Source organism: Lynx rufus, unplaced genomic scaffold (genome assembly GCF_022079265.1).
Source record: "Lynx rufus isolate CCGP_SWC_20201006 ecotype Redwood Valley unplaced genomic scaffold, mLynRuf1.p SCAF_24, whole genome shotgun sequence".
In the NCBI taxonomy this organism is placed as follows: domain Eukaryota; kingdom Metazoa; phylum Chordata; class Mammalia; order Carnivora; family Felidae; genus Lynx; species Lynx rufus.
This window is the reverse complement of record NW_025814839.1, coordinates 15,161,092-15,188,043: the sequence shown is the minus strand read 5'-3', so window position 1 is coordinate 15,188,043 and position 26,952 is coordinate 15,161,092. Positions and strand designations below refer to the sequence as shown.

At 47.9% G+C, this 26,952-nt stretch overlaps 1 protein-coding gene and 1 gene segment (V, D, J or C); both read left to right on the top strand.

Moving 5' to 3' along the window:
* The window catches only part of LOC124518353 (immunoglobulin lambda-1 light chain-like), a 721,987-nt gene that overhangs the window by 73,754 nt on the left and 621,281 nt on the right, over window positions 1-26,952 (top strand). The gene's annotated exons all lie outside the window — the stretch shown is intronic.
* Window positions 3,007-26,952, top strand: part of LOC124518350 (immunoglobulin lambda-1 light chain-like) — a 677,956-nt gene continuing 654,010 nt past the window's right edge. Inside the window, 2 exon segments of the V gene segment in view lie at window positions 3,007-3,103; window positions 10,811-11,099. Coding sequence covers window positions 3,046-3,103; window positions 10,811-11,099 — 347 coding nt within the window.

The window sequence follows — 26,952 nt, the reverse complement described above, 5'->3', positions numbered from 1 at the left end:
GCAGGAAATCACTTCCTCATGTGATTCCTGCTCTCATCGCTGATTGTAGTTTTCATGCCCCACCAATCTCATCAATCTCTGTAATACGACAACATGATTATTGTATTTCCATGACATGAATGTTCACCCAGCCTTTGAGTATTTGCACAGAGAAGCGATTCATGCAATTACTCCCCCCTTCAGAATGACTGAGGCTGCACACAGGGTAACTTTTGCCATAGTGAACGAAGGAAGGATTGGCTGCATATTTCAATACATGACAGCTTTTCTTGGTCTTGAGAATATTGGTTTCTAAGACCATCAGGACACTCACTCAGCCACACACTTTTGCACCAAGTAATGCAGTGTCAAGCATTAACCCTTTTGCAAAATAACAGTAGACACTCTCTGACGGTCACCCAATGGAGGTATCAGGGGATCCGAGAAGCACAGTGGGGGAGGGCTGTGATGTGAAGGGCATGAGGAAGGGGCTGTGTGATCAGCCCCTATCATGTGCTTCCTAGACCTGAAGACCCCACAGCTATGGGAAGTGTGTCTACAGGTATGAGAATGGATAGAAGGCCCATCCACAAGGCCTGACATTCTGATTCAGTGAAATTCCTATAGAACTACTTCAGACCATATTCCTCCGCTTTGTGTAAGTTTCATAGACGTCAAGAGAAGTGGCCTTGCAGACATTGGCCTTCTTGAGTTCCAAGCTCCAGAACGCTGGACGGTCATACAGAGAGCCAGCCCCAGGGATGGGGTGTATGGGGACCAACACAACACTCAGCAAATGCAGAGAGGACATAAGGGGACAGGGATACACTTGTCTTCATGTTTGGCCTCTGAAGGAAAGGTATTCCATTCTCTCTCTCTTTCTCTCCTTCTCTCTCTCTCTCTCTCTCTCTCACACACACACACACACACACACACACACAAACACGTATCTCTCCTCTATCTGAGTATATGGTGTTCTGGATTTTGTAGATTCCTGGTTTCTCTTTCTCCCCAAAACTCATGGTCAGCCTGTGCTCATCCAGCCAACCTCAGGGTCACAAGCCCAGGAGGAAGCATCCTCATCATCAGGAAACTCCAGAGACATCCAGTGTGACCAGGGTCCTGTCACTGAGCAGCCAGGACTTGCCCTGATCACCTTCTCTCCTAAGACAAGTTGACGCTCAGGAATCCCAGGGTGAGTCTCTATCGCTGTGGGCAGCTCAGCCTCTGACCCCCTCGGGCTCCAGTCAGCACTTGAGGCTGATCAGTACATCGGTTCTGGAATAGCAGCTTCAGTGTTGCTCCCACACAGCTCAAAGCCCAGGGGGATGTATCGCACTCTCCCTGTGCTCTTAATGCTGGACTGTTACTCCCTCAGTCCCCCCAGTGACACCTCCAGCCAGCTTGGAGCTGTGATGAAAATTCTTCTGTCTCAAACTGGGGCCACAATGCCTGTGACCTCAGGGACATAGTCCCCCTCATCTCCACCTCTCCACCACTCACATGTGGGATCTTTGACTGAAGATTTATGTAGCCTTGGTGAATAGAAATTCACTCCTCTAGTCATGGTGGCTGGATGAACTATTGCTCTCTCCTGAATATGCTGGACACAAAGAACGCAGGTAGCGCTGTGCTCACCCCAGAGACAAGTCTGACCCCAAATCGCTCGCTCCTAGAAGCTCTGTGTGTGCTTAGTAATTGAATCACTGACATGGCTGCGGTTCACAGGAACAGACTCCCCCTGGGCTTTCATTGGACATCATGCCAGACTCACCTACTTATAGAACAACTCCACCATAGTAAGCTCGTGGCAAAGAAAACATGACTTTGCAAAAAGTTTATAGGAGGCATCCTTTGTGCATTGTTTTTCCATCCATGTTTTTAACCACAATTTCATGTGTTCTCTGTAAGAAATACAGAACTGAGAGAACTATCCTAGTGATTGTACCTGCATTTTCATAATAACGATGTCATTGACTGAAATAAATCTTACGGAGAGAAATTTTGTGTAAAGGAGCACACACCCATTCAAAGGGCACACTGGGCTAAGTGCTGACTAACACATAAACTGTGTCACTGGGTCCTTGTCAGAGCACCTGCTGCTGTCGCTCCTTCCCTCCTAGAATGGCCTGCAAGTTTGTCCTTTGGGCTCTGAGGTCAGTGTCACACTCAAGGCTCCTGCAGACTTGGGTCTGTTTGCGGGGAGAGCAGATCCTGGAAGGAATCACTGCACATAGTATGAGGAGAGCTAATGTTTTCAACAAGCAGACATAGTGACAGATGACAAAGATTTTTTTTGCATAATGTGCCGAGGAATACACACAACTGTTTCTCCCCACAGCCTGAACACAGCGCTCCCTCTCTCCTCAGTGCTGTGGGAACCTTGGAGGAAGGTGAGCTCTGGAAACCCGGGAGAAATCACGTAACAGGAAAGGACACAGAATCCTACACAGAAGGGTCCACGTGTCCGGTGGTACTCATCATTGCACTGGGCATGATCTTGACCTAAGTGGACTTTTGGTAGAGACACCACCTCCTTCCCGACCCATGACCCATACAGGCGGCCATGGACTGACTCTCCCTGAGGAGTCTGAGTAGAGCATCCAGTCTGGCTTAGGTTATGGGAGGTTCCCTTGAGGGACACCAAGACTGACCCTTGTCGGGGTACAGTGGGCAGTGCGATGGGGGCACAGGAGCTCTCTTTGGTGGACTTGCCTACCAGGTCAAACAATGGCGGCTCTGAGTCCGAACACCAGGGGGCTCACAGGATCCATTGCTGTGGGTTCAGGGCTGATGAGAACTGAAACCTGCCACCTGTACTGTCAGTGCCCCCTGCACACGGCTCACAACTGTGTCCTCCTCACCCCTTGGCCTGAAACAGCCCCCCCTCGACCAGCCCCCTGACATCCTCAGGCAGAGGGAACTGACACAGGCCCAGGGAGGGGTCAGACAACTGGGGTCTCATTTGCATGGAGGGGGCCCTCCCTCCCTCAGAAGATGAAGAGGGGAAGGGAGAGGTTAGGGGAGGCTCTGCTCAGCCGTGAGGCACAGAAGACGGAATCGGTGATGACCACCACCATGGCCTGGTCTCCTTTCCTTCTCACTCTCCTCGCTCACTGCACAGGTGACTGGATGAGGGCACACTGGAAGGGGCTCTGGGAGGACATGTGGGTCCTGCTTCCACTGTCTTGTGTCCAGACCCCAGCATCACCCTCTCTGTGTCTCTACCCCTTCCAGGGTCCTGGGCCCAGTCAGTGTTGACTCAGCCGCCCTCCGTGTCGGGGTCCCTGGGCCAGAGGGTCACCATCTCCTGCACTGGAAGCAGCTCCAACATCGGGGGTGGTAATTATGTGAGCTGGTACCGACAAGTCCCAGGAACGGCCCCCAGCCTCCTGATTTATGAGAATAACAAACGACCCTCCGGGGTCCCCGATCGATTCTCCGGCTCCAAGTCTGGCAGCTCAGGCTCCCTGACCATCACTGGGCTGCAGGCTGACGACGAGGCTGATTGTTACTGTGCATCATGGGACGATAGTCTCAGTGCTCACACAGAGCTCCAGGCCTGTGGGGAAGTGAGACAAAAACCTGCTGTCCCCACAGTGATGGGCTTTTCTTGTGTAGCTCCCACCTTCTGCTTCCCTCTTTGTTCGAAGCAACACAGCTGCTTCCCCCTTGACCTAATACTGAGGCTTGAAAACAAAACCCAACGAACCTCTTCTAGTCTATGTCCTTTTCCTGTCAATTCTGTCCCCAAAACCTGTCCTTATAGGCACATATTTTCTCTTTCGTACAAGCTGAGCAGAAATTCCTGCTGACACGAAAACCTGCTGTGCCCGCAGTGAAGGGCTTTCCTTCTTCAGCCCCACTTTCTGTCAAAACTGTTTCTTCCCTCTTTGTTTAGCCTAAAACTGACGCTTGAAACCAAACCCAATGAACCGCCTCTAGTATCTGTCCTTTTCCTGTCAATTCTGTCCCCAAAGCCTGTCCTTATAGGCACACATTTTCTGTTTCATTCAAGCTGAGCAGAAATTCCTGGATGCTGGGGCAGGTTGTCCTGGGGTCCTGTGTCCCTGAGGGTTGTGCCTGTCTGCTACGCCTACCATATGACGATACCGCACACTGGATGCCTACACACCAAAGATAGTGAATTTCTCTCAGTGTGGAGCCGAAATGTCCACGTTCAAGGGGGTGGCAGGTTTGATTTCCCCTGAGGTCACTCTCCTTGGCTTGCAAATGGTGACATTCGTCCTGGGTCCTCACGAGGCATTCCCATGTGTGCTCACCCATGCTGCCTCTACCTCTTCTATGAAGACGCCAGCCCTGTTTATGGGGGCAACACCCTTTTAACCTTATTATCCACGATGACATCTTTTAATGCCTTTTCTCAAACAGTCACAATGTGGGCTCGGGTTTCCATACAGGGTTTTGAGGGACACAGATGAGTTCATATCACGGTGTCAGGACTGACCCGGACACACAGTACAGCTGTGTCCGACTCAGGAAAGTCATTGTCCACATGATATGCATGAATGGCATTTACTGAACCCTCACTACATGACCTCTGTTGGTTTAGGAGCTCAAGTCTCAGTGCAGGAGTGACGGGGAGTGTCCCCAGGCTCAGGGAGCCGACACTGTCTGGGGAAGAAAGGGAACACACAAGCAATACATTGTGCCCCACCCTGACTTCTCACATGAGGACCCAATGTCTCTGCAGGCTCCGGTCACACCCACACGACACACCCTCTGCATGACACAGACTTGTTCTCCGTCTCCCACTGATCAGCAGCCTCAGATTTCACGTGACTCGATCACATCACCCCTCCATCTGCCCTGACGCTTTTGGGCGACTAGGGAGGGGATTGTGGGATTGATTTGGTTAACACAGTGCACGTCTTGTGGGAATTGAACTCAGTCCCTGACTAACCACGTAGCTTGGAAGTTTGGGGTCCAGATCAGAGAGGCAGATGACAGAACTTTGAACAACCAGGTCCCCACCATATGCATCGTTTTCCCTCCATCCTCTTTTGTAATTCAGGTTGGGACATGGTCTGTGGGCTCCGGAATCTGTGGAGGAGACACAGGCCAGGTGGTTCCCATCTCATAAAACTACAGCTCGGGCCTCTGTCCATTCGGACGTCTGCACCTGGTCAGCTCAGGCCAACACACACTTCCAGGCCCAAGGTGCTGATGTGAAACGGAGGCAGGCCCAGGAGAGGTGGAGAACATTAATAAAAGCAAATGCTTTGTTTTCTTAGAGACTTTAAAAAGAATTCAGAGTGTTCACTGTTTTTGATCCTAGGATAAAGATGTATACATTTCAAATGGCTCTGTAAGAAAACAGTCACTGAATTCAGGTAATAACATAAAAGGTAATTTGAATAAATTACCTGCCCCCCCCCTTGCTCACACTCTGTCTTTGTCTCTCAAAGATGAATAAACTTCAAAAAGTTGTAAATTACAATAAAAGAAAAGAATGGTAAAGAAAAGTATATCTTGAAACAATGCAAGGACAGAAAGATGCAGGGACACAGATATAAGTGTCACGTAAAGCGAAGGACTTGGCGGTTACAAGGGCTGAGTGCAGAGAGGGGGCAATGGCCTGACTGCTGGTGCGTCAGGTATCCTGAAGGTGCCCATCCTGCCATCCACCACCTGACCACCCTGCCTGCCCTCCAGGCCCCTCTCCATCTCCTGCAGCAGCTCCCCGGGGGAATCAGCTTTCTCCCCAGTGCACCCCCATCCTGCACCATAACCAGCGTATCCGGGAGGCCAACCCCTAGGTCCCTACCTGCTCCCTACCCACCACCTGCTCCTGGCATCCCTCCTGTGAATCCCTTGGCACCTGGCATGGTAAGACCAGGAATGCCGATGGAAAGAAGATGTGGAAGAAAATGAAGAAAGTTCTTACAGATATACAAAACCACAAGCTTGGCAAGCATTCCTCCTCCTCCTCCTCCTCTTCCTCCTCTTCCTCCTCCTCCTCCTCCTTCTCCTCCTCCTCCTCCTTCTCCTCCTCCTCCTCCTCTTCCTTCTCCTCCTTCTCCTTGTCCTCTTCTACAGCACTGTTTCTGACTGAGTACAGGGCCTGGACCCTTCCCTCAAGCCTTTCTGGTTCTGCTCTCCAACCAAGAATCGGATGCCATCTTTGTGCTGGGGAAAATTAGCCCCATCCCCCTCCTCCTTCACCCCTCTCTGAGCCTTACTCTGCTGTTCACCCATGACTGGCTGGGGTAATTGGGTAAGAATGACCATGGGTTAGTAAAGACTGTCTTCTCACTACGTGGATGGACATTTCAGCTGATGAGTTTAGTAGAACTCTTTTTGGCAGAGGATGAGACTTCGGAGCTAACTACTGAAGACGAGTATAAGAGCTGTCAAATGTGATTTTTTAGCCTTTTTTGCAAAATTTGTGGTGTTGTGGGAGGTGATATGGAGTTTTAATTATGGAAAAGAGAAACTCTACCACTGTAGTGATGGGGGGCAAACGTTGGTCGTTTACTGGCAAATACATTTCCCAGCAGGACTTTACTGACCCTACTAACTGGAAGGCTGCTGGGAAATGGAGTCCATTGGGTTGATAAGCTCGGCCTGCCCTTTTGGAACCTAATCTCACTGGCATCTCTGGCCCTTTGCTTTCTCCAGCTCTCATTGAATCCAAATAAAGCTCTTTATCCAAGGAAGAAAGGAAGGGAGGAAGGAAGGAAAGAGGAAAGGGAGAAAGATAGGGAGAGAAAGAGAGAGAAAGAGAGAGAAAGAAAAGAAAACATAAGGAAAGAAAAGAAGAAAGGAAGGAAGGAAGGAAGGAAGGAAGGAAGGAAGGAAGGAGAAAGAAGAGAGACAGGAGAGGAAGGAGAGGACGAAAAAACAAATGAGAGGCAACTACTGTCACTGACCCTTTCAATTTCCTCTGTGCTCAGAGTCAGACCCTCAGACCCTCCAGGGTCTCCAAGGCCTCCCTGTCTGTTTCTCACCGGCAGTCCTGGGGGTGACAGAGACAGCTTTCTGTCTCAGGTCCCCATGGGCCTGCAGCAGTATGTCAGAACTGATGCTTCTGTCCATGCTCAGCACTAACAATATGGCTCATCCTCAGGCTGCAGGCCTGAGAAGGTTCTAGAGGCCTTGTTCCCAGAGTGGGAGCCAGAGAACTGAGCTGAGATCCCCGAGGGCCCATTTCTTCTGAGCACCACAGATGTGGTAACGCTGCTGAGAGAAATCTCTTGGAAGCAGCCCACATAATTTGCTCCAACACTGTTGCTAATTCCCGTACAGGTGAGGGTCACCTTCTGCCCTTGAAACCCTGACAGGGAGGCCTCCTGTGTCGGGGCACACTGTGCCTAAGACCCTGCAACACAGCAGTGGAGACACGGACAGGCAGGTCCTGAGGGAATGCCTCCAGCTTGTTCTTCAAAAGAGGGGAAGAAGGAGGCCAGCACACCCCAGCCCATAATCACTTGCCTTGCTTTCCACAGCCAGTCACCTAAGCGGAGAACGAGGGGGGCGAGGAGGAGAGGGGTCCAGGTCAAGGTGGAGACAGCCCAGGCTGTGCCCCTGACTGAGCCCACCAGTGAGAGAACTGCACAAAGCCTCTCTCATCCCCTCCCCACTTTGGAGAGCAGAGAGGAATCCTTCATGCAAATCACTCCCCTCCTGGGTCCCTAAACCTACTCACTGAATATGGTGACAGCTGAGTGTGGGGTGGGGCTGGGGAGCCAATCGTGGGCCCCAATGAGCATAGAGCAGAGGGTACAAGGCAGGGTTCCAGGACTGGGTGTCCAGCTGAGACCCCCCCCCCCCAGACATCCCTGCACCTCCCCCAATGCACAGGGACAGACCTCCAGCGCCCCCTGCTGTCTCAGAGTTCAGACTCACTTAGGACTGGGAGAAGGAACTGGAGTTGAGCAGAGAGAGGGACCCTGTGGATTGAGCTTGCCTGGCACCCCACCCACCCCTACACAGGGGCAGGGGTGTCTGATCCCCAAGTGCTACACCTGTGTGGCAGGCACCACCACACCTCAGTCCTTACTTCAGAGCTGTGGCTTCCTCAGCATGAATCGCTCTGTGCCCCCCCACCACTTAGATAGTCGTGTTGTTGGGACGTCAGGTGAGTGACCCCCTCAGGCAAGTTGTGTCCTGCACTGAGGGATAAGAAGGGCAGAGGGCAGGCTCACCACTCCACAGGCTGTATCAGGAAGGCCTGAGGAGACATCCCATCTCTTTGTCATGTCAGGACACTTCCCACCCAGGCAAGCCAGTCCCCATAATCCTCTGCACCTGTCCCCATCCTCACACTTGATGGGGCAGGGTCCCTTAACAAGAATGTACATGAGATTCATCAAGGACACACTGTAATTAGAAACAAGTGACATGCACCTCTCATGTTGCCTTTTCCCAAGAGCACCCATAGGTGATGGTCAACGACACAGTCATCCCAAGATGCAGCCAGGAAGCTCCAGCACTGAGGAGAGACACTGGAGGTGACTGGGTCACCTGCACCAGATGGGGGCCCCATGCAGACGGGATTGCACAGTTCGGAACCTGCAGAAACTTGGGAATTGTAAGGACAGAGCTCATCCCATGACCCAGAAGATCCTGGTGTTCTAAGCCCTCCTTTCTCAGTGTGCAATGTATTTTAATTACTCACACCAGATCCCTCTCTAGTCCTTCTGTGTGTCACACAAGGTTCTACTCCTACTGTAAATATTCACACAATTATTTTCCTCAGAAGTTTATCTAATCCATCTCTGCACTGTTCATGACAATACATCTAGGATATATCTTCTGGGATTTATATCATATATATATATATATATATATATATACACACACATATATGTATATGAAATATGTATGTGTATATATATACATATATATACACACATATATATGAAACACAAACTACGTACAATAAAACATAAGTAATTGTTACACACACACACACACACTTCTAGTCATCGACTCTCGGTTAACATAGAACTGTGTGCTCTAGTCCTATAAATATTTAATGCTTCCCATTGAATACCTCCCATGAAACATCTCCTCCTTGTCTGACATAGTATGTCAGATGAAAACCCAACATGCTCCACGACCTTGACAGTTTTGTTTGTCCTTTCAGCACTGAGTGTCTGCAGTCTACCGACACTTAGCTGGTGCCCAGGAAAGGTTTTTGAATTAAAAAGAATACATCAGTGAATAAAAAAGGAAAAAATGCACATGTCCAAATTCTTTACCTTATTGCCAAAACTAGTATCTCTTCTTTCATTTGAATCATCATAATCCATCCACATTTTTAAGCACAGAGGTGGAGGTCATCTTAGACAAACCCTTAGACCTCAAACACAGCCCCCAGGTAATTCCTAAATCCAGGGATCCCCACAATAAATATAATGCTAAAATGTCCACACTACCCAGAGCACTCTATAAATTCAATGCAATCCCGATAAAAAGTCCAATGACGTTTTGCACAGAAATAAAAAAATAACCAAATTTTGTATAGAACCAGAAAAGACCCCAAATTGCCAAAGCAATCTTGAGAAGGAACAAACCTCGAGACACCATACTTCGCACTTTCAAATTATATTACAAAGCTGTAGTCATGAACACCAACGTGGTATTGTTCTCGAGAGACACATAGGCTGATGCCATAAAATAAAAAGACCAGAAAGTCATTCAAGTTCCTCTTGACCACCAGGGAAGACATAGGCTGAAAACGGTCCTTTGCAAGGTCTCCGGAACAGAGCTATGATGGATTTGGGAAGGGTTTCAGAAAGAATATACATGAATCCTAGAGAAGATGCCCCAAATGGGATCTTTAGGATCTCACTGCTATTTCCTGATGCACTTTGGGAGAGAAAACTGGAATCACTCAGACGTGTGACAATGAGCACATTGACATAGGTGCCAGGAGTGAGTATGAATCAACACATTCCATCTGAGTAAGAAGCACATGTAAAGAATAATCCCATCAAGGTCAGGTCCCATCTGCCAAAGTTCCCCATGGGAGCTGCCCTCTGCTCTCTGCTGCTTCCTGCATTGCCATGGGCGCCTGGAGCCCAGCCTCCGCTGTCATATCCAGTTACCTCCTTCCCCTTTTGATACACATTTACTGTTAGAGGAATGTGTGTAGAGACACCTCCTCAGGCCTGACCCATTAAGCGTCAAGGAGCCATGGACAGGCTCACCCCCCAGGAGTCTGAGTAGAACAGAGAGTCTGCCCTGAGGTGATGGGGGGCCACGTGAGGAGACCTGGTCTAACGCTTAGGCAGAGGAGAGTGGTTAGAGCAGTGGGGAGGCAGAAGTGGTCTCTGATGGGCTCTGCTCACGTCATAAACTGGCATGTCTGTGTCTGAACGCTAGGGGGCACTCAAGGCCTGTTTTGAGGGGTCACAGTAGATCAGACTGTGAATTGCCACCTGCCATTGTCTGTGCCCTCTGCTCAGTCCTCACATCTGTGACCGCCCAAACCCTGCCCTGAAATTGCCCCTACCCTGCCCATCCCCCTGACATCCTCAGACAGAGGCACCTAAAGAAGTCAGTGAGGAGTCAGAAAACAGGGGGGTCGCATTTGCATGGTTGGGCCCTCCCCCTCTCAACAGATGAAGAGGTGAAGGGAGAGGTGAAGGGAGGCTCTGCTCAGCTGTGAGGCAACAGAAGGCAGGATCGGTGCTGACCTCCACCATGGCCTGGTCCCCTCTCCTCGTCACCCTCCTCGCTCACTGCACAGGTGACTTGATGTGGGGACACGGGAAGGGGTCCTGGAAGCACAAGCGTGGGCCTGATTCCTCCTCTTGTCTCTAGACCCCAGGAATATCCTCTCTGTTGTTTCTCTTTCCAGGGATTTGGGCTCAGTCGGGACTGAATCAACCATCTTCAGTATCTGGGGCCCTGGGCCAGAGGGTCACTATCTCCTGCACTGGAGTTGGTAGTTACGTGGATTGGTACCAACAAATCCCAGGAATGGCCCCCAAAACCATCATCTATCGTAATAGCAACCGACCCTCGGGGGTCCCTGATCGATTCTCCGGCTCCAAGTCTGGCAGCACAGGCACCCTGACCATCACTGGGCTCCAGGCCGAGGACGAGGCTGATTATTACTGCTCATCGTGGTACAGCGGTGGAAGTGCTTACACAGTGGTCCAGGCCTGTGGGGAAGTGAGACAAAAACCTAGTTACTCATCTGTAAAGAGGGAAACACATCAGCAGTTGCCTCCTCAGCTTAGCCTGTGATTCTGCTCATTCCGTGGCTGATGACTTGGACGCAGGTCCATGCAAGGGCACCTCCCGTGAGTGAGGTTCCTCCTGTCCTTTCTGTCCTCAAAGTCACTCTCAGAAAACCGATCCAACACAAAGAGTCTGATGAAAGAGAAAATCTCTTGTTTTATCAGCTGAGGTATATTATTCTAAGCCAGATCATATCAATTTTTCCTTCTGATATAAAAAGAAATGAAGGGGCGCCTGGGTGGCGCAGTCGGTTAAGCGTCCGACTTCAGCCAGGTCACCATCTCGCGGTCCGTGAGTTCGAGCCCCGCGTCGGGCTCTGGGCTGATGGCTCGGAGCCTGGAGCCTGTTTCCGATGCTGTGTCTCCCTCTCTCTCTGCCCCTCCCCTGTTCATGCTCTGTCTCTCTCTGTCCCAAAAATAAATAAACGTTAAAAAAAAAATTTAAAAAGAAATGAAGCATTTTCATTTTTCCTCTGAAATCTACCCACGTGGTGCCTGAAAAATAAGTCAGCCTTATTTGCATCTGGTACTATCATCTCATTGGCGGTGGCTACTGTTGTCTTGTTATATCTTATTTGTGAAAAATGCCAATTTAAAATTATAAAATTATGAAGATAAGTTTCAAAACTTTTGTCCAGAGGAAAAACCCTGCACTTCAATGCTTATAACAAATTATTCCTAATCACTAAGGCCTGGAAGCAACTTAAACTTGGCACATGGATACTTATTCTAGGTTTAAATGTAATCACCCAAACCAGGAACCAACTAAGAGGTCACCCAGGAGGTGCCACTTTTATAAATAATTTGTTAGTTATATCAAACATTGGAGGAAGCAAAACTCTGCAAACATCTGCAGGTCGTGGAGGTCCTAAACGCTGAAAAAGAGTTAATCATTGGAACGGAGGAAAACATTCTGAGCCACAGAATTATTCTATATGATACTAATGGCACTTAAATGACACTCTGTCATTGTCAGAATTCACTGAACACTGTACACGCCCCATGTCAGAAACTTAACGAGTACGTAGAAAAATGTAGGAATTTGGGGCACATGATGGAAAGTAGAAGGTGACAAAACTCATGTAGCTGCAGTAACACGTGTGAGCCCACGTCAGTGCAGGGGTGGGGCGAGCCGCTGAGCCGACGGGCTGAAAGTGAGTGGAGCCTCTACGTGTAAAGACCTAAGAAACTGCACGCAAGTTCCGTCCTCTAATAACTAAGGTTGTGTCCCGTGGGGGAGCCGGTTAACGATCGTGACGTGACTGCACTGTGTACTGTCACCGAACAATGAAGTAAATGGATGGAATGTGGTGCTGGAGCCACAGTTGTCACTTGAGGAAAGGAAAGTCACACATACAACCAAGGGAGGAGGCTGGGGAGAGGATGTGGTTATGGATTAGAGCCGCAGATGACAGTCTGATGACGTGTGTAGTTTGATGGAGACAGAGACTTGCATGTGGAAACAGTCACCAATATGTCCACGGTCCTGGCTTAGTTTCCTCATGTATTTGTCCTTCATGCGTCAGCTGAGTGAAACCGGAAGCAATGATGCCCCATAAGACCTGAGATGCATTTTCCCAGATATTACCTTCTAATACCGTTCTCTCGGGAAGCCATGGGGCTTCCTCGGGGGAATCTTAATTCCCAGACAGCAATGGCGCAGGGTGAGTACGGAGGACCTTATTAGTGTCAGAAAAGTAAAAAAGTGCAAGAAAAACCCTGCACTTTAATGTTTATAACAACTGATTCCTAATCACGAAAGCCTGAAAGCAACCTAAACGTGGCACATGGATATTTATTCTAGGTTTAAAATAATCACCCAAACCAGGAACCAACAACAGGTCACCCAGGAGGTGCCACTTTTATAAATAATTTGATAATTACATCCAACATTGGAAGAAGCAAAACTCTGCAAACATCTGTAGGTCGCGGGGGTGCTAAACGCTGAAAAAGAATTAATCATGTGAACAAAGTAAAACATTTTGAGCCACAGAATTATTCTATATGATACTAATGGCCCTTAAATGACACCCTGTCATTGTCTGTCATTGTCTCCCAAACAAACGCAACCAAATCAGTGCACAACCACCACACATGCACATGTGCGCACATACACAAGGACAGGTTGTGTCTAAGAGCTCACGAGACAACCGAAAGGTCCCCCAGGAGGCAAAACTAGAAAGATTTCAACCACAGGAACATAAAAGGACTGGGTTGTAACTCAGTGTCTACACATATGTCTGCCGTCCATATTGTTCACTGATGGCATAAATATATGGAATCACACGAGACACATTCCCATCCAGAGATTTCATGGAACAGGTGTAAACCCTTGGCTTGAATGACGTCAGGCATAGCCCCCACTCAGTAAGTATGGACAAAGGCACCAACAAGAGGGACAGTCTGAAGAAGTGTCACAGTAAGAGAAGTTTAAGGACAATTCACAACTCAATATCGCAAAGAATCATAAACTGGATCTTACAACAGGAAAAGGACATTAGGTAAAAACTAAGAAAATCTGAATAAACTGTGGATATTAATTATGAGTTGAACTGTGTCTCCAACAACTCATGTGATTAAGAGTTCTAAAAACTCCCATATTTCAGGATGAGACACTATTTGGAAATGAGACTGTTGCAGATGTAATTACCAGGGTGAGACCAGTAGAGTGTAACTGCATGTGTCCTAGGCTTTCTCTGACTTTGGTTTTCCTCTGACTCAGTCTGGAATCATGCTGAAAGAATTTCAGCATTTTAGAGAAAAAGGCCTATGAACCCATCCTACCTTGTCCAGAGAACCCTGGTATTACCGGAAAAATCTAGACATTTTGTTGTCTTTTCACTGTTAACCCATGGAACATTTACCATATACAGATAATAGTGTTGAATGTGAGTGGGATTCCCTTTCCTCAATGCCCCTTAATGGATAAGCAGAGACAGAATTTCTAAGAAAATAGAGGTCCCTTGCACGGTATAAGGGTTTATATCATGTTCATCCGAGAACAATTACAAAACTGGACTAATAGAGAGGCAAATGGGTCATGAGGATACCAGAGAAGAAAATTAAATTCCAGACTAAGTATAAAGGCCTGGTCAAAACCCAGATTGGGAAGTGAGTACCCTGGGTACTTGTTTGCGGAGAGCCGGTAGTCTTTTGACAAACAGAGACTTCAGAGGCCCCAGAGCCTGTACCGTGGAGGTGATGGGATATAACAGGAGATCCTCATAATACAGCAACAACAGCAAAAAGTATTCTAAGTTCAAGAACTTTGAATAACCCCCCAAGGACTTTTTATCACCTATGAACCGGGAGTGAACCTGGAAAATATGAGGCCTTGAAATTGGTTTTGATTGGAGACTGGTGGGGGTGCCTGGGTGGCTCAGTCGGTTAAGCTTAGGAATTTGGCTCAGGTCATGATATCGTGGTTCGTGAGCCGAAGCTCTGCCTTGGGCTCTGTGCCACGAAATCAGAGCCTGGGGCCTGCTTCTGATTCTGTGTCTCCTGCTCTGTCTCTGTAACTCCCTGCTCTTTCTGTCTCTGTCTTTCTGTCTATGTCTTAAAAATAAATAAACATTAAAACAAATTCAGATTGGAGACTGGTAGTGATGCCAGGGCCCTGCAGCAAGCAAACCCAATGTCAGGGAACACTAATATGTCCAGGAACATAAACACTGTAAACTAAGCCTATGGTGAGCAGCCTAGACGCTGTTAGGGACCTGAAGAAAATTAACGTCTCCATCCCAAGCACCCAGGAGAGGATGCACTCATGCTCCTTCCCGGGGCACTGAAAGCTCAACTATCCATCAGCAAAGGTCAGAGTGTCCTCTAGGGATGCTGTGTGTTGTCAGAGCAGCTGGGTGACCAGGACCGGGGTCAGCGGTGGCCTGTTCACACTGGCACTGAGAGGACAGGTCTGTGAGGCAGGCCAGCAGGAAAATACCCCAACAGGTATTTTCCAGACAGACCTTACTATCCGACAGAGCTCAGTCCCATGAAGTTTCTGGTGCTCTAAGCCCTCCTTTCTCAGTGTGCAATGTATTGTAATTACTCACCAGATCTGTCTCCAGTCCTTCTTTGTGTCACACAAGGTTCTACTCCTACTGTAAATATTCATACAATTATTTTCCCCAGTGGTTTATCTAATCCATCTCTGCACTGTTCATGACAATACATCTAGGATATATCTCCTGGGGTTTATATCACACACACACACACACACACACACACTCACACACACACACATATATATATATATATATATAACATAAACTACGTATAAATAAAACATAAGATACAGTTATACACACTTAACCTTCTAGTCATCGACATTCGGTTAACATAGCACTGTGTGCTCTAGTCCTATAAATATTTAATGCTTCCCATTGAATACCTCCCATGAAGCATCTCCTCCTTGTCTGTCATAGTGACTCATATGAAAACCCAACATGCTCCACGACCTTGACAGTTTTATTTGTCCTCGCACCACTACGTATCTGCAGCTTATCAGTTCTTAGCTGGTGGCCAGGAAAGGTTTTGAATTAAAAAGAATACATCAGTGAATAAAAAAAGAAAAAATACACATATCCACATTCTTTACCTTATTGCCAAAACTAGTATCTCTCCTTTCATTTGAATCATCATAATCCATCCACATTTTTAAGCACAGAGATGGAGGTCATCTTAGACAAACCCTTAGGCCTCACACACAGCCTCCAGGTAATTCCTAAATCCAGGGATTTCCACAAAATATAATGCAAAAGTGTCCACACTACCCAAAGCACTCTATAAATTCAATGCAATCCCCATGGAAATTTCAATGACATTTTTCACAGAAATTTAAAAAACCCTGAAGTTTGTATAGAACCAGAAAAGACCCCAAATTGCCAAAGCAATCTTGAGAAGGAACAAACCTCAAGACACCAAACTTCGCACTTTCAAATTATATTACAAAGCTGTAGTCATGAAAACCAATGTGGTATTGTTCTCGAGAGACACATAGGTTGATGCCATAGAAGAAAAGGACCAGAAAGTCATTCAAGTTCCTCTTGACCACCAGGGAAGACATAGCCTGGAACCAGGTCCTTTGCAAGGTCTCCGGAACAGAGCTACCATGGATTTCGGAGGGAATTCAAAGAGTATATACATGAATCCTAGAGCAGATGCCCAAATGGGATCCTTAGGATTCCACTGATATATCCTGATGTACTTTGGGGGAGCAAACTGGAATCACTGAGACGTCTGACAATGAGCATATTGACATTGATGCCAGGATAGAGTGTGAATCAACACACTCCTTCTGGGTAAGAAGCAAATCTAAGAACGATCTCACCAGGGTCAGGTCCCATCTGCCAAAGGCCCCCACGGGAGCTGCCCTCTGCTCTCTGCTGCTTCCTGCATTGGCATGGGCGCCTGGAGCCCAGCCTCCGCTGTCATATCCAGTTACCTCCTTCCCCTTTTGATACATATACATTTACTGTTAGAGGAATGTGTGTAGAGACACCTCCTCAGGCCTGACCCATTAAGCGTCAAGGAGCCATGGACAGGCTCACCCCCAGGAGTCTGAGTAGAACAGAGAGTCTGCCCTGAGGTGATGGGGGGCCACATGAGGAGACCTGGTCTAACGCTTAGGCAGAGGAGAGTGGCTAGAGCAGTGGGGAGGCAGAAGTGGTCTCTGATGGGCTCTGCTCACATCATAAACTGGCATGTCTGTGTCTGGACGCTAGGGGGCACTCAAGGCCTGTTTTGAGGGGTCACAGTAGATGAGAGCTGTGAATTGCCACCTGCCCCTGCCTGTGCCCTCTGCTCAGGGCTCACATCTGTGACCTCCCCACCCCTGCCCTGAAATTGCGCCTACCCTGCCCATCCCCCTGACCTCCTCAGACAGAGGCACCTAAAGAAGTCAGTGAGCAGTCAGAAAACAGGGGGATCGCATGCATGGTGGGCCCTCCCCCTCTCAACAGATGAAGAGGTGAAGGGAGAGGTGAAGGGAGGCTCTGCTCAGCTGTGAGGCAACAGAAAGCAGGATCGGTGCTGACCTCTGCCATGGCCCGGTCCACTCTCCTGCTCACCCTCCTCGCTCACTGCACAGGTGACTTGATGTGGGGACACGGGAAGGGGTCCTGGAAGCACAAGCGTGGGCCTGATTCCTCCTCTTGTCTCTAGACCCCAGGAATATCCTCTCTGTTGTTTCTCTTTCCAGGGATTTGGGCTCAGTCGGGACTGAATCAACCATCTTCAGTGTCTGGGGCCCTGGGCCAGAGGGTCACTATCTCCTGCACAGGAGTTGGTAGTTACGTGTACTGGTACCAACAAATCCCAGGAATGGCCCCCAAAACCATCATCTATGATAATAACCACCGACCCTCAGGGGTCCCTGATCGATTCTCCGGCTCCAAGTCTGACAGCACAGCCACCCTGACCATCACTGGGCTCCAGGCCGAGGACGAGGCTGATTATTACTGTTCATTGTGGGACAGCAGTGGCAGAGCTTACACAGTGGTCCAGGCCTGTGGGGAAGTGAGACAAAAACCTAGTTACTCATCTGTAAAGAGGGAAACACATCAGCAGTTGCCTCCTCAGCTCAGCCTGTGATTCTGCTCATTCCGTGGCTGATGACTTGGACGCAGGTCCATGCAAGGGCACCTCCCGTGAGTGAGGTTCCTCCTGTCCTTTCTGTCCTCAAAGTCACGCTCAGAAAACCCTTCTGACACAAAGAGTGTTCATGAAATAGAAATCTCTTCTTTTATCAGCTGAGGTATTTTACTTCTAGGCCAGATCATATCAATTTTTCCTTCTGATATTAAAATAAATGAAGCATTTTCATTTTTCCTCTGAACTCTACCCATGTGGTGCCTGAAAAATAAGTCAGCCTTATCCGCATCTGGTAGTATTATCTCCATGGCAGTGGCTAGTTTCTTCTTATTATCTATGATTTGTGAAAAACTGCCAATTTAAAATTATAAAATTATGAAGATAAGTTTCAAAACCTTTGTCCATAGGAAAAACCCTGCACTTAATTGTTTATAACAACTGATTCCTAATCACTAAAGCCTGAAAGCAACATAAACGTGGCACATGGATATTTATTCTAGGTTTAAATGTAAATACCCAAACCAGGAACCAACTAAGAGGTCACCCAGGAGGTGCCACTTTTATAAATAATTTGATACTTATAGCAAACATTGGAAGAAGCAAAACTCTGCAAACATCTGTAGGTCGTGGGGGTGCTAAACGCTGAAAAAGAATTAGTCATGTGAACAGAGGAAAACATTCTGAGCCACAGAATCATTCTATATGATATTAATGGCCCTTAAATGACACTCTGTCATTGTCTGTTATTGTCTCCCAAACAAACGCAAGCAAAGCAGCGCACAACCACTACACATACCCGTGTGCGCACATACACAAGGACAGGTTGTGTCTAAGAGCTCACGAGCCAACCGAAAGGGCCCCCAGGAGGCAAAACTAGAAAGATTTCAACCACAGGAACATAAAAGGATTGGGTTGTAACTCAGTGTCTACATATATGTCTGCCGTCCATATTGTTCACTGATGGTATAAATATATGGAATCACATGAGACACATTCCCGTGCAGAGATTTCAGGGAACAGGTGTAAACCCTTGGCTTGAATGACGTCAGGCATAACCCCCACTCAGTAAGTATGCACAAAGGCACCAACAAGAGGGACAGTCTGAAGAAGTGTCACAGTAAGAGAAGCTTAAGGACAATTCACAACTCAATGTTGCAAGAATCTTAACTGGATCTTACTACAGAAAAAGGACATTAGGTAAAAACTAAGAAAATCTGAATAAACTGTGGATATTAATTGTTACGCGTTGAATTGTGTCGCCAACAATTCACGTGATTAAAAGTTCTAAAAACTCCCATATTTCAGGATGAGACCTTATTTGGAAATGAGACTGTTGCAGATGTAATTACCAGGGTGAGACCAGTAGAGTGTAACTGCATGTGTTCTAAGCTTTCTGTGTCTTTGTTTTCCCTCTGACTCGGTCTGGAATGTGCTGAAAGGAATCTCACTATTTTGGAGAAAAGGCCTATGAACCCATCCTACATTGTCCAGAGAACCCTGGTATCACCAGAAAAAATCTAGACATTTTGTTGTGTTTTCACTCTTAACCAATGGAACATTTACCAAATAAAGATAATGGGGTTGAATGTGAGTGGGATTCCCTTCCCTGAATGTCCCTTAATGGATGAGCAGAGAACGAATTTCTAAGAAGATCGATTCCCTTGTACTGTATAGTGGTTTACATCTTGTTCATCCTGAAAACACTTACAAAACTGAACTATTAGAGAGGCAAATGAGTCATAAGTATACCAGAGAAGAAAACTAAATTCCAGACTAAGTATAAAGGCCTGGTCAAAACCCAGAGTGGGAATTAAGTACAGTGGATACTTCTCTGCGGAGAACAGGTAGTCTTTTGACAAACAGAGACTTCAAAGGCCCCAGAGCCTGTACCATGGAGGTGATGGGATACAACAGGAGATTCTCATAACACAGCAGCAACAGCAAAAAGTATTCAAAGTTCAAGGATAACCCCCATGGACTTTATATCACATAGGAACCGGGAGTGATCCTGGGAAATATGAGGCTTTGAAATTGGTTTCGATTGGAGACTGGTAGGGGTGCCTGGGTGGCTCAGTCGGTTAAGCTTCAGACTTTAGCTCAGGTCATGATATCGTAGTTCGTGAGCCGAAGCCCTGCCTTGGGCTCTGTGCCACTAACTCAGAGCCTGGAACCTGCTTCTAATTCTGCATCTCCTGCTCTCTCTCTGTACCTCCCTGCCCTCTCTCCCTCTCTCTCTCCCTCTCTCTCTCTCTCTCTCTGCCTCTCTCTCTCTCTCTCTTCCTCTCTCTGTCCTCTCTCTCTTAAAAAGAAATAAACATTAAAACAAATTCAGATTGGAGACTGGTAGTGATGCCAGGGCCCTGCAGCAAGCAAACCCAATGTCAGGGAACACTAATATGTCTAGGAACATAAACACCGTAAATTAAGCCCTATGGTGGGCAGCCTGGACGCTGTTAGGGACCTGAAGAAAATTAATGTCTCCATCCCAAGCACCCAGGAGAGGACGCACTCATGCTCCCTCCCTGGACATTGAAAGCTCAAATATCCATCTGTAAAGGTCAGAGTGTCCTCTAGGGGTGCTGTGTGTTGTCAGAGCAACTGAGTGACCAGGACTGGGGTCAACTGTGGGCTGCTCAGAATGCCCTGAGAGGACTGAGCTGTGAGCCAGGCCAGCAGGAAAATACTCGAATGGCTCTCATCTACTAAGGCAAACAGGGTCCACATTGCAGTGTGACTGTCCCTCACCTGGGCCTCAGGGGCCCCGGGAGTGCTCAGCTCTGACTCGCTCCCTTACATCACCTTTCTCCCTCCAACCCCATGGCACCCTTCCCCAGGCCTGAGGCCAGGCACAGACGTCTGGGCCATCGCACAGAACAAAAACGTTTCTGGCTGAATCTTGAGCGGGACCACAGTCAGGGAGGTGACTACTAGAAAAGTGGGGAAGAGGGGTCTTGTTTTATTCTTCTGGTCTTTTTATTCTGTCGCATCAATCCATGGGTTTCTTTCTAGGCCAATGCCCTACTGGTTTTCATTACTAAAGCTTTGTAATATAACTCGAAAGCAGGGAGTCTGGTGCCTCCAGCTTTGTTCTTCTCTCTCAATATTGTTTGGCAATTTGGGGTCTTTCTGGTTGTGTATAGAAGTCAGGAGATTTTTTCCATTTCTGTGAAAAATGTCTCTGGAATTTTCATGGGAATTGCATGGAGTCTATAGATTGCTTTGGGCAGTGTGTACATTGTAACATGGCTTTTGGTGTGGAAAACGCTGGATTTAGGAATTACCTGGAGGCTGTGTGTGAGGTCGAAGGATGTGTCCAAGATGACACCCGTGTCTGTGGTTCACAATTTGAATGGATGATGATGGCCCAAAAGAAAGAGCCAATGCCCGTTTTAGCCGTAAGATAAAGAATGTGGAGACTGGTATTTTTTCCTTTGTTAATTCACTGATGTATTCTTTTTCATTCAAAACCATTTCCTGAGCACCAAGGACATAGCAGTAAGCTGCAGACACTTAGTGCTACAAAGGACAAACTAAAGTCTCAAGGTCATGGAGCATGTTGGGTCATCACCTGACTCACTATGAAAGACAAGGATCAGATGTTTTACGTGAAGTATTCATATATTGTGGCCCTTGAATATATGTACATTCACACGCATGCACAATGAGTCAAACCAGATTTCAGGGTTAAAGAAGGTATATTTCTCTTCCTAGGTTTGCCTTTCGATTCCATTTGGAGATGCTGGATTCAGGTGGTCAGTTGGCCTACCTCGTAGACCTCCAGTGGATGTCCACTAGTGTCATCAACAAGCAGCCACCCCTGTTTCTCGGGCCTTGACACATGCCCTGACCTCTGACCCAGGGCTCCTCCTCTCAGGGACATCCCTTGGCTCACCCTACAGTTCCCCCCTTATGTAACACAGCTCTGTAAAGACCTCTTTGTCCCAGCTCCCCTGCACGCCGCACATGCACATGGGCCGTGTCCCCATATGTGTGTCCCAGAGACACCCCTTCGCTGTCCTTACATTTACCACGTGCAGCATCTGTGAACAGGAGACACAGAGCAGTTCTGGGGATACTGTTGGCAGAGATGGACATTTTGAACCAGATCACAAGCTTCCACTGAGATACTTTTCCAAACGTGAGAGTGTCATAGTTTCAATAAGGGACCCAGAAAGGCCCTTTCGTACTCCACTCCCATGGGTCCCAACATCAGTATGACTGCTGTCCAAATGAACATTCTGCTTGGTGTGCAGAGGGGATCACAGCAGCTGGAGGACATGGTGCCTAGGGCAGCAGGGGAGCGGAGCGAACAGGGGCCTGCAGAGTGAGGGTCAGCAGCTAAGCTGCCTGGGGGGCAGTAGGCACACTGGAGCCTCAGGGCTGTGTGACCTGCCTCCACCTGGGAGCGTCCTTTGCCCTGTGAGCCCCTGCATCTGGCTGCGTCACCACATTGCTTCCAACGTGGATCACTTCTTCCTTTTTCCCTCTGGCGTCTGGAGAATCGCAGGCTTATACACAAGGCATAGACAGAGCGCATTTCCCAGGAGGAAGTGGGCTCTCAGGACCTGGCCAGAGGATAAGGCAGCTTGTGGGCAGAATCCCTTCAACGGAACCTCAGGGAACAGAGCTCTGTGTGGTGTCCACCGTGTCCTGGAGTGTCTCCTTCAGTCCTTTATACAGGGAGGCTTTGCCAGATTTTACAGAAAGCAGTCCCTGAGGTCACACAGGACATGCTCTCTCCTCAGGTCATCAAGGAGCAGGGGCAGCGACACCAGACTCACAACCCGTCTCTTAGTAAACTGGTCACTTGAGCCAAGGTCCCCACTGGAAACCTCTGCAATATGCACTATTCTGGGTGTGGGACAGATGCCCCATCAATGTGAAGATTGACATCACATAGGATGCAGCCAGAGTGGGAGGAAATAATCACTTCAGATCCGGAGTCACTGCCCCACACCTTGCACAGGGCTCTTCACCCGCTCACGTGGGACAAGACCTCTTCTCTGCTGCGTTTGTTCCACCCATCGTGTCTCTGGTACCAAGTGTCACCAGCAAGTCACCAACACTGAGACTAATCACTCACTAAGATGTCTGCTGTCACTGCTGCCACAGCACAGCCCTATCTAAGGCCATGACATCCATCTGGGACTTCAAGAGTGACCACTTTCCTTTCCCATCCATGCAAAGTAGTAACCATCGATTTGGCTTTTAGTTACATTGTCTAACACATGAGGAATAATGTTGTAAAATAATGGACGTGAAGATTCCCTTTGCATGTTCTTGATCCTTGTGGAACTGGTCCCCTCGCTACTCCATGAACAAGGATGCCGGCCTCAGGACCACATCATAAGTGTGTGAGAGTATGTGTTTAACCATGTCATAAATGGATCTGTTTTTGTGTTTATGTGGCTCTTATTAGGATTTGGTGTGAAATTTGGCCAAAGGCTCTTTGAGACCAATTGGGGCAATCTGATCGTATCTCTTAATGTAATAAGATGGTATGTAATTAAAAATTTTCTTACTAGGTGACCCAACTGTATCATTGACATAAATCACACTTAATAATTGTGTATCAGTTTATTAATATGGTATTGTGGTCTCTTTGTTAATGTTTTATACAGAGTATTTCTATCACTATTTAACAATAATGGTCTGTAATTTTCCTTTTTGTGCAATGTTTTTTAAAGTGTACTTTTGAGTTTTATACCCCTTGTAAGGGAACTAAGAAATATTATATACCTATTGATATTATGAGAAAACAAGGAGCAAATAAAAAATATTCTTCTCAATTCCGAAGTTTTGTTAGTTGTCCCCTGTGAAAACATCTGTATCTTATGCATTTCTATGGAGTGCTTCTAGAATAACATTTTCCATTTTTCTATTAAAATTTGTCTATACACTCAATATATTTTGAGTATAGCCAAATTGTAACTTTTTGAGAAAGTATGCATTCAAGGTATTCTTAATAGGAGCTATCGCTCACAAGTTGGTTGTATTCATTTTTCATGTTTCAACATGAGTTTAATAGGATGTGCTTGGAACAGCCCTGTGGTCCCTACAGTGCTGGTCAGTGACGACCAATCACCCAAAGGAGCCCAACCTGGAGGCTTTGAGCTGTCTCAGCACGTGCTTGTTCCAGGGCTCTCCCCGGGGGATGAGTCCTACCTCCACCCTCCTCAGTGTGTGGTGTGGGCTGGGCTCCAGCACCAGGGCTCAGGGAGGGGCTGGACTGTCACTGAACGGGACCCATGTGCATGGACAGCCCCTCCTGTGTCAGGGGTGGAGGGGAAATGAGAGCCTGGGGCAGCCCAGCCCAGTGTGGGGACCAGAGGCTGTGCCACCATGGCCTGGACTCCTGTCTTCCTTAAGCTCCTCCCACACTGCACAGGTAGGGACAGGCCTGGTGGACACAGGGTGGGCTCCAAATCACTCTTTCCGTGCTCAGTGACCTGAGAGATGCTTTTTCTTTTTCCTTTCTAGCCCCATCCCCCCTGAGTGTCTGTGTTTTCAGGTTTCTGTTCCAGCCTGTGCTGACCCAGGCACCCCCTCTCTATGCATCTCCAGGAACAACAGCCAGACTCACCTGCACCCTGAGCAGCGGGTTCAGTGTTGGAGGCTACTACATAAATTGGTTCTAGCAGAAGCCAGGGAGCCCTCCCTGGTATCTTCTTTGGTTCTCTTCACACTCAAATAAGCACCAGTGTCCAGGGTCCCCAGTTGCTTCTCTGAATCCAAAGATGCCTGGGCCAATGCAGGAATTCTGCTCATCTCTGATGAGCAGCCTAAGCACGAAGCTCCTCTTGTGCTACAGATCCTGGCAGTGGGAGCAGCTTTCCTTACAGTGTCTCAGACGAGGAGGGAGTGAGCCCAAAACACTTGGGGCTGAAAACCTTGTCTCTGAGCATCCTGTACTGAGACACTTGTGTGGACGCTCCTGTAGGAGGGAGTCCTCTGAGGGGTCACGTGTCCTTGAGGAAGAAGGAATAACACACAGATCATGCTGTTGCCTGAGACAGCACAGGTGTCCCAGGAGCACACACAGGTGAGGGAATAGAGCCCGATGGCACAGGCCTATGGGGTCTGGAGAATAAATACTTTTACAGCATGAACCTCAGTCTCTCTCTCTCCTGTTTTGTCTCCTTTACTACTCTCAGAATAATTCACTTTACACACTCCTGGTCATTGATTATATGTTTGTGTGTTTATGTGTTTTCCCACAACAAGGAACTCTCTGGGACATGTGGAGAGTGTCCTCAAATTTACCTGAATTTCACACCGAGGTTTATCTGCCAGGAAACGGTGACATGTGCACAGGTGAAGGGCTCAGCACCAGGAGGCTGCTCCCCATTTTGATGCCAACAGCAGCTAGTAGATTGCCTGCACCCTCTGTCCAACGTGCGACAAATTGGAGGTTCCCACAACTCCCTCGATGCGTTCCATTTATTCGCCTGAGGGGCTCACGGAACTCAGGGAAACACTGACTCCTTTAGTCAGTTCATTAAAGGATATGATGAAGGGGACAGGGGAACAAGTAATGAAGAGCCACCTAGTGTCAGGTCTAGGAGCGTCCCCAGCACCTGAGCATCAGTCCCTGGGGAGTTGAGGTGCATCTGTTCTGGGAGTGGATGTGTTCGCCAAACCAGAAGCTCTTCAAACACTGTACTTTGTGATTTTATTGAGGATTCGGGGAGACGTGATCAGACATTAACTATACTGTCAGCCTTTTTCCTGTCTCTCAGGTATGAGGGGTGAAGATTCCCAGCCTCTGACCAAGCCTTGGTCTTTCTGGGGACCAGCCCCATCCAGGAGGCTTCAGGGAGCCCACCCAGAGTCACATCATTAGAACTAGGATGTTTCTAGTGTTCTTTTCACTTAGAAAATGACAAGAATTTCAGAAACTCGGTGTCAGCATCTAGGATGTAGAGACAGGTGTGTAGTTTCTGAGATCATACAGTACTGTTGTCTGGACTGAAAATGGTGACAGAGGTACTCACATTCATCCACAAATCTCAAGCCGTAAAGTGTGTCTCTTGTGTTACTGATGACACAACCATATCTGACATGTTAATAAGCACCTTGGTCAGAGACACAATTTCCTCTCTCACCCATCTGACTAAAAGTGAGTCCCAAAGTCTTCAGACTCTCCTCACTGCACCCTCCCCCCCACACACTCTGCTCGTCTCCCCTCTACTCCTGCTTCCCTCAGGCCTTCCGTCTCTCTCTATGGCTCTTCAGGCCCGAACTCCATCTCTATGTTAGGATTTCAGAGAAAACTATAATCTTGCAAGAGTTTCCACTCTCCAGGGTCCATCTCTACAGAGACGTTGCAGAAATGGACCAGCAGGAAATCACTTCCTCATGTGATTCCTGCTCTCATCGCTGATTGTAGTTTTCATGCCCCACCAACCTCATCAATCTCTGTAATACGACAACATGATTATTGTATTTCCGTGAGATGAATGTTCACCCAGCCTTTGAGTATTTGCACAGAGAGGCGATTCATGCAATTACTCCCTCCTTCAGAATGACTGAGGCTGCACACAGGGTAACTTTTGCCATAGTGAACGAAGGAAGGATTGGCTGCATATTTCAATACATGACAGCTTTTCTTGGTCTTGAGAATATTGGTTTCTAAGACCATCAGGACACTCACTCAGCCACACGCTTTTGCACCAAGCAATGCAGTGTCAAGCATTAACCCTTTTGCAAAATAACAGTAGGCACTCTCTGACGGTCACCCAATGGAGGTATCAGGGGATCCGAGAGGCACAGTGGGGGAGGGCTGTGATGTGAAGGGCATGAAGAAGGGGCTGTGTGATCAGCCCCTATCTTGTGCTTCCTAAGACCTGAAGACCCCACAGCTATGGGAAGTGTGTCTACAGGAATGAGAATGGATAGAAGGCCTATCCACAAGGCCTGACATTCTGATTCAGTGAAATTCCTATAGAACTAATTCAGACCATATTCCTCCCCTTTGTGTAAGTTTCATACTCGTGCCAGAGAAGTGGCCTTGCAGACATTGGCCTTCTTGAGTTCCAAGCTCCAGAACGCTGGACGGTCATACAGAGAGCCAGCCCCAGGGATGGGTTTGCATGGGGACCAACACAACACTCAGCAAATGCAGAGAGGACATAAGGGGACAGGGATACACTTGTCTTCATGTTTG